Source organism: Benincasa hispida, chromosome 7, assembly GCF_027475165.1.
Source record: "Benincasa hispida cultivar pf3 chromosome 7, pf3_genome.v1.1, whole genome shotgun sequence".
Taxonomy (NCBI): Eukaryota; Viridiplantae; Streptophyta; class Magnoliopsida; order Cucurbitales; family Cucurbitaceae; genus Benincasa; species Benincasa hispida.
In genome coordinates, this window is record NC_143484.1 from 7527650 (window position 1) to 7536358 (window position 8709).

The following is an 8709-nucleotide window of genomic DNA, read 5'->3' on the forward strand; positions in this document are numbered from 1 at the left end:
GAGATCTTCATCACAAAATTAGCGAGATTCGCTCATGAGAAGGATCTCGCTCACGAGGCTGCTCTCGCTCTCTCTCACTCTCGCTCTCTCTCTCAACTTTCTCGCTGGTCTTGCGCTCTCTCCCACTTTCTCGCTCAAAATCTTGCTCTCAATGATCTCGTTGGTCTCGATCTCAATGATCAACGATCTCGCTGATCTCACTCTCAACGATCTCGCTCTTAGCTCATACTTCTCATTTTGCCACGATGCAAGTCTACCCATGTGTGTGCTCTGCATTTCAACAGTCGACATTTCTAGCGAGATTTCCAGAGCGAGATATTCATCACAAAATTAGTGAGATTCAGCCCACATTTCTAGCGAGATTTTCTTCCATAGCGAGATTTAGCCCACATTTCTAGCGAGATTTCCTTCTAGAGCGAGATCCTCATCACAAAATTAGCGAGATTTCACTTGTACAAGGTTGAAGTTTCGACTTATGTACAACCCTTTATACATATTGTTTCCAAGTTTTTTTTTGTTTGTCGAGTTAGTTATGTCGAAACTTCAACCTACGACAACCTTAATATATATTGTTTCCAAGTTTTTCTTTGTTTATCGAGTTCTCAACGTTCAACCTCTACATTAATCCAATCCTCAACCCTCGACTTCTAGCAAAACAACAATATTTCTCTAATATAATAAGTTTTGAAAACAATCATATTAATATAAAAGGTCCTAGTTTTGAGGGGATAAAAAATGAGAGTTTTGAGGGGATAAAAAATGAGAGTTTTGAGTGGGTAAAAAAGGGGGTTTTAATAACCCAGGTTTTCTTTATGGGCTTAACAAACATGGGTAATAAATACCCACCCAACTCAACTCAACTCATACCCATTTATCAAACACCCCCTAAATTCAAATCTTTTTATGGAAGGTTTTATGAAAAGAAGGTTTTATGAGTGTGTTGTTTGGCTTAGTGGTGGGGGAAGAATGAATATCCATGTCCTAGTTGGTATTTGGGGAAATGGTTAGAGATTTTCTTTCTAAGGTTTACAAGATGAGAAACTTGAACATCAATTTTGTTTGAACCTTATGAGGATTTGCAGACTAGCTAGTCAAAGTTGTGAAGTTTTGCAGAAGCAGTTTGCCAAACTTGTGAGTCGAGGCAGTCTATTGGTCTAGTTGAAGCAAATTCTCACTTTCCTTGTTTTCAAGAGTCTTCCTTTTGGGTTGTGGATTTTTAGTTTGACTCTGTTACTGTAGTTATTGGACTGTTCGCACATTGTTTTTGGAAGGAAATTCATTTTGCTTTAGAGATTATTTCCGGTATCAGATTTCCATTAATCCCTTTTATGGATGACAAGGCCTTGATGAAGATTGATGAAGATTTTGCGAATCTCAGATTTATGAGAAAATGACAACTTTATAGGGACTTACATCTAGATGGGAGCATTGGTCAAGTAAGTCTCATTCTCGTATGGAATTTATTAGGAGTTACGAGGGTTTGATTAGTATTAAGAATTTACCTTTGATTTACTAGAAGAAATCAGTCTCTGAAACTATTGGCATCATTTCGGTGGTCTAGTTAGCTCCTCGTCACAAACCCTCAATTGTTTGTTCCTATGCAGTGATAGAGGTGCAAAAAACATTTGTGATTTTCTTCCTGCAGAGATGCTAAACAATTGAGGGTGATGGAAGCACAACAATCTTTGGTTCTTTCTCTCGAGATTGATGAACAGATTTTAGATCCTTCTAGGAGGTATGTTCTGACTTTTCCTCTACATTATACTCGGAGAATGGTTAATCAATTTCTTCCAAAGTTTTAGTTGATAATTCTGACTCGTTAGTGGAGAAGTGTGTACGAGCTCAAGTTCAAGTTCCTATAGTGTCTGAAGGAAATTGTCTTCACAACTCCTCAAAGAGTCATCATTCTTCAAAGGTTTTCAGTCATGACTCTTTTCATCCCAGGTTCTAAGACTCAATTTACTGGAGGTATTGCTTGTCATTCTTCATCCAATGATCTCTCTCGCTCCAATGATTCTGATGAGGACTCAGTTGTTAGTGTGAGTCTACGGCTCCTAGGCTTTTGCATTCCAGGCTCTAATTAGACAGAAAATCTAACTGGTGGCATCTGTAAGTGTTGACATTGTCTAATGTATTATGTATAAACTCATGGAAACCACCCAAATCGTAATCCCTGAATGATTAAGAGTCTGTTTACAAATTGCAATGACTTGTCAAGTATTTAAAAACTGTTCTTTTTCACTTAAAAACATTTTTCTACTTAAAATGTCATTTCAAACCGATCTTTATTCAATCTTAGTTACCTTTGCAACTTCATGAATCATCACTAAATATTGCAGAAAGTGAAAGACAGTTGGAGAGTTGTGAACCACAGAGACATTATACCAACAGTTCCTCGTTTGATGGGTTATTGCCACGTGGCTCAGCCTGTGTATCTAGCGGCTGGAGATCTGAATGACGCATTAGTGAGTACTATTATGGCCTTCTTTCTTTTATTATTATTACTATTTTCAATTTTTTTTGTGAATTTGACCTCATGGTAATAAGGGATGCATGTGATAAAATTTTCAAATCTGATATATTTGTTAGGTTAAAGAAGAAGAAAAGGGAAAATTGCAAAAAAAAAAAAAAATGATAGTAATAATTATACTCTAACCCTTTCAATTTGTATAAAATAAACCCTCGTACTTTTTAAAGTGAAATTTGTATCCATAACCTTTCAAATGTATAAAAAATAAAAAAATAAAGAATAAACTTTCAAGTTTACAAATGAAACACACTCAATCTAGATCTAAGTGCTAAACCAAAGCGAGCAAACCAATGAACAGTTAGTTGATGTCAAGTTCAATGACCTTCCTGTTTAGACTCTCATAGAAGCTTGTGAAAATCTTTTTTCAATTGAGGATAGAAAGCATTCAGATACGGCTTTATAATGAGCAGGATCAGTTGAAAAGTGTCCTTCAATCCCACCAAATTTCATTCCTTAATTGCATGTGTGCTCATAGATGAAAGAAATCATGACCACAAATTAAGATTTAACTGAGACTTTGGGGTCAATCGTTTTGTTGATCTTCAGTATTCTTTTGTCGTTATAAGCTATTCAGTTGAAGCATCTTTTGAAGCCTTTAGATTTTGCTTTTACACTCTGCAGAGGAAGCTTCATCTCTTTGTTTGTCTCGATCTATGTTTCGCTTTGCATGGCTAATTTTTAAGACCTTCATCACCTATTTATTGAGTGCAGACTTATTGGGCATTGGTTCTCCATTTTTCGCATTTAGTGGAGATTTGGTAGTTCATTTAAGAACAATGATTTTTCAGTTTAGTTGGCCATTTTAGAAGTCTTATCCTTAGATGTTTTGATCACTTGCAATTACAGTTTTTCTTGGTTTTTTTTTTTTTTTTTTTTTTTTTTTAATAAGAAACGATTTCATTGATTGAATGAAATATCCAAAGATGACAAAGGAAAATTCATCTAGTTTTTCAAGACTAGTCTAGTTTGCTTGTTTTTAGATCGCTCAAAGTTTCATCTTCTCATGGTTTTCTCTACAACGATGTTACATTTTGGTGTTCTCTCTCCAAGCGTTGTGCATTCTACTTTTTTCAAGATTTTTTTTTTTTCTTTTCTTTTTTGTATTATTTGGATTGCTATAGTTTTCTCTACACATATTTTACACTTTCTTGTATAAGGGTTTGTCAATTTGTTGTATAAGGGTTTGTCATCTTTGTATTTCGAACATGTGTCTCTTTTCATTATTTCAAATGAAAAGTTTTGTTTCTTTTCAAGAAAAGGGAAGGGAGTAAGCAAGGGAGGAAGAGGTGGAAGGTAGAGGTAGAAATTAGAGTGAGAAAAAAGAAATATGAGAGATATTGAGTAAAATGGATTTGATTTCCTTATCATGATTTGAGGGTTTATTTTTTTACATTCATCATAATTTGAGGTTTTAATTTGTACACATGAAAGGTTAATGGTACAATTTTTACACTTTTGAAAAATTTGAGGACTTTTATAATGGAAAGTTAATTATTGTACCCTTGAAAGGTTAAGGGTGTAATTCTTGTTAAAGTTAATTATTCAATAAAAGATACAAAATTAACATGGTAGCAGAGCTTTAGGGTTGTCTCATTGAATTCTAGCCACCATAGCCCCGTCTGATCTCTGCCTCAATCGATCAGCCGTCGACGGAGGCAGACTCGTCGCCCATTAAGGTTTGAGTGTAGTTATTCCTACTGTCAATCTGCCGCCTCAGATCCACGCATAGATCTAGCACCACTCAAACTATCAAGCATCACTCAGTTTTAACGTCATCGTCACCTGTTCTGACATCGGCCACATCCAGATTTGTTGACTTCTACCCAGGCCACGCAGATCCTGCCTCAAGTTCGATGTCACCTATTCAGATCTGAACAGGTCAGATCTACGTAGATCTGGTGCAACTCAACCACGTCCGTGCCTCGTCTCTGTCAGTTCGACGTCTCACCGACGTCCAAATCCACGACCAATGTCCATCCATCAACCAAATCCACTGCAATGTCACTTTGTTCACGCACAGTCGCAATAGTTCATCGTCTATCTCTGCTCCGCTGCCTCAGACCCGCCTCCTCAAATCCATGGCCACTTAGATCCTGCACTACACTGCTCCGCCCACACCGCCACTGACAAGATCCACGCCTTGATTCATCAAATTTGTATGCCCTCCACCGTAAGCCTTATACGAGGAAGAAGAATAAAACCACGTTCAGATTTTGTATGCATGCCGGTTTGGTCCAGTTGGTTTAGTCAACATTGGTTTAGTTTGGTTTAGAAGGACTAGTTTAGTGTCATTCAGACCGGTTCGGTTCAGTCAAGACTGATTTGGTTGGTTTATTCAGACCGGTTTGGTTCAGTTTGATTCACCTGCTTAGTTGATTAGTTTCGGTACGTTTTGTCTCTAGTCCAGAAGCTTTTTGTGTAAGTTCTTCATAGGTTCTATCTCTAGCTCAGATCTGTCGTGATTTGATTTGGGAGTTTCCTTCAGTTTCCATCATCAGCTTCAATCGGTCGCTTCACAAACTCAAGTTGTTTGTTACTCTACCACCTTGAGTTTGAGGGAGGGTGTTAAAGTTAATTATTCAATATATTATACAAAATTAACTACCTCCACCATACTTCAGGCTGTTTTTTGCAATTTGTCCAGAGGAGAAAAAAATGGAAAACGAACAAATAGGAATTGTAATCTTCCATATTTGGGATCAAGAAACATTCTACCTTTCCCCTTTTTTCTTTTAATTTTGACATGATTCCACTTTTTCCATTTATGAAATATCGGTGTGAAGTTACATGAGCATACTCAAATTTTATTTTCTAACGAAGCATTAGATTCTATGTTGAATTGACATTCATTTACTTCTGTAACTAACAATTGAAGTGGATTCCAGTTGTAATGCGAGCTAAGAATCCCCAAAATAACAGTAGGAAGAAACAGATTTGAGTTCAACTGAAAATTGATAAAAACAATTTCCACGTTTAATCCAGGAAAATGTGGAGCTTCAAGCAGATGGTTATCAAGGGGATGTCATTGGGGAGTCCACACCAGATGTTTTAGTCAATGAATTTGTAAGTTTTTTGCCTCTTCTTCATAATCTTGAAATGGACTGGCATTCTAATGTTCTTACTATCAATACTTCTTGGTTATTAATCTAACCATTTGCAGATGAAGGGAGAAAAGGAACTTGTTGAAAAGCTTTTGCACACAGAAATTAATATATTCCGTTCAATTAGAGATGGAAGTGCGCTAATGCAACACATGGAGGATTTCTACTACATTACATTGCTGGAGGTAAATCTCTCTCTCTCTCTCTCTCTCTCTTGCATTTGACCTTGTTAAGAGCTAAAGAAAACAAGTCCCTTTTTATTTCTTTATTAAAATAGGAGAGATCATTCATATCAATAGTGAACCGATAGAGATACCAAAAATTAGAATGTAGAGTTTGAGACTGAATTAAAACATGTAAAAATTTAGTGACCGATACGAAATAAATATGAAGTTTATGATCAAAAATAACATTAGTAGATCCGAATGCCTTCAAAAAAGTGTTTTTTTTGGCCTCTGAGCTGTTCTTGTGTGTTCAGAATGTGAGGTCAAACTACCAAAGTGTTGGCAACTTACGATCGGACCAACAGGCTTGAGTAAACTATGCATTTACGTATCTACAGTGAAGTTTTTTGAGGCATTATTCCAATTCAGCCGTCTGTTATATAGTATTGTGGCCTAGCTGTTTCAGCTTATAGCAGCATTATTCAAAGCGGACTCTTCAAACTAGTTTACAATTGTCTATGTAGCTTGTCTATCTAACATTGAGTGTGCGTGTTTTTTTTCTAAATATTGAATGTACATGCACTTTGTAGTTGATTAAAAAAAACATGGCTTAAATAGGTTTTGGTTTTGGTAAAGAGGTCCCCTCTAAATTTTTTGTTTGTTTGTTTTTGCTCTGGTGTTGATGATCATGATGCAAGCGTGGAAAACTTTGGTCAAATTGCTTATATGCGCCCACTTCATTAGATACAATAATAATTCATTTCGACCATCAATTTACCTATAGTAAATTTAATTATATAATACTTAATTTTCCTTCACTTGTGGGCCTAACAAGTAGAAATCGATATCAATTGGAGATAAAATGGGGTTGCAAGGGTTTGAGACATATCTATCCAATTAAATTATTGATTGACTCAAAAGGTTAAGTAGATGGGTTATGGTGCATTTAATTGTATCAACCGTTAATAAATCCTTAATATTTAATGGAAATTCTAGACCTATCACCTTGCTAGACTTACTTTTTTTTTTTTTTTTACACGAGAAATCTTTGTAATATTCCTTTACATATTCACTTTGCCAAAGTTTTTGAGTTATTGAGGCTTTCATCAACTTTTCTTCCATGTACAATGGTAAATAATTCATATATGGGAGCACAATATATCACATGCCTCAAGTAATTTAATCTCTCGTCAGATAAGTTTTCTTCTTTTGAAGATATAGAAGTTGGAGATATACTTATCTAAAAATGATATATGAGGTTGTTTGTTATAGCAATGAGATAATACTTTGAGTTTAGGGTTAAGAAGTTGAACAATAAATTGTACACAGCGAAACAAATTATTGAACAATGCAAATGCAAATGGAGGTTTCGGCCATTTAATTAAAGTTTTGTGATATATTTAAGATTTCTAAGTATTGTAAATTTCATATATGCAAGGATAATAATTTGACCCATGACCACAAATGTCAGAAGTTCTTGGTCAAATAATAAAGTTGAAGTATTGAAGATCTTGATCATTCTTATAAATCAGAAACATTGTGAAATACATTGTGCAAGAATTTGTTGTGAACTTAAGTATGACAAGACATGACAAACAAAATAAGAAAGTCTTAGTTTTTGTTAGGGGTCGTTAGAAGAACACGACAATTGTTATTGAAGTTTGGTGAACCTCGAAACTATAAAATTTAAGTATAGTCAAAAGTATGTAATTATGATATTTGGTGCTTCTGTTAGAGGTTTCTTGAGCTGCATTCGCATAATACTAATGTGGATGGATCCTACTCATGAAGAAAATATAGTAGTAACTTTTTACTCGCAAAGAATACTTATAGCAAAAAACCTAATATACCAAGTCAATATTAGGTTCGATGATAGAGAATTGATGCGTTGTGTTATTTTTAAATTTCGTGGTCTTATGCACTGCTTGGGTGGAAACCTATCATCATGAATGTGGATGCAATAATTGATTCATTAAATGTACATGAAGGAACTATTACAAGAAATAAGGTAAAGAAGATTTAAGAGAATTTTATATAATATTTGAAGGTTAACTAATGTACAAGAAGAGAAAGAATTCCAAGCCTAAATTTATGTAAAATGTTAGTTCAACGAGTCATGAAGATATTAGAGTGAAAATAACACTAGAAAAGTCATATAATTTGAAAGTTGGCATGGAGGACAAAACAACTGTGCAAAAATTGTGAATAAAGTGTTGTGAAGTGTGCATTGCTCGGAATTCTTGGTGTCAAACCTTATCAAACTTGTCACCTTCTAGAGGAGTTATTTAAGACTATTTAGAGCATTTTTACATTTTTAGTTTTGCAATTTTGACTTCTCAATTAATATGCAATTAAGTTTCATTTCTAGGTCTTATTTTCTACAATTTTCATTTATTAGCTTTTGAATGACTTTTGAGTTCTTAGATCTTTGAACGTCCTTTTGGTCTCTAAAATGGCTTGTAATGCTCTTGAGAACTCGAAATCTCATTAATTATATTAAAAACCTTGTATTTCTTCGACTCCTTTGGTGTTGTCTTTTTCAAATCTTGTTTAGATTTGGTGCTTAAACCGATTCGTTGGATTATTTTTATTAATCTTATTTGGGAGTGAATTATCTTTGGATCAAAGATTGGTTATCATAGATTCTAAATTCGATCTAAGAGTTATTCATCCTTTTAAATAAACTCTTGGTTGGAATCATTCATTAAGTTAGCCTTATTTATAAGGGTTAAGCTTGACAGGTCTCCAAGTCCACAAAATACTTAAAGAAATGTTGGTGTTGAATAGGGATTAAATCATTAACAATTGAAGTTCATAAACTAATATGTTAGTTTCATGAAATTTAGAGATCGAAGATGTTTTTTTAACCAGAAATTGAAAAGATATACTACATTATGGAACATTAGTAGCTAAA

The 8709-nt window shown here is 34.6% G+C and overlaps 1 protein-coding gene across 8 annotated transcripts in view; it reads left to right on the forward strand.

Moving 5' to 3' along the window:
- LOC120068939 (putative triglyceride lipase) overlaps nt 1–6430 on the forward strand; it is a 52485-nt gene extending 46055 nt beyond the window's left edge. For 2 of the 8 annotated variants that reach the window (XR_016530614.1, XM_039020577.2), the window contains 4 exons: nt 2340–2465; nt 5513–5593; nt 5691–5816; nt 6110–6430. Coding sequence is in view for 1 of the 8 variants with exons in the window: in XM_039020577.2 (XP_038876505.2) it covers nt 2340–2465; nt 5513–5593; nt 5691–5816; nt 6110–6166 (390 nt within the window). In the remaining 7 variants the exon portion in view is untranslated. Of the gene's footprint in view, nt 1–1340; nt 1437–1516; nt 1736–1944; nt 2110–2339; nt 2466–5512; nt 5594–5690; nt 5817–6109 lie in introns of those variants that run through there. The other 6 variants (XR_016530612.1, XR_016530610.1, XR_016530611.1 and 3 more) reach the window with 6 other exon arrangements.
- Nucleotides 6431–8709: the final 2279 nt, after the last annotated feature.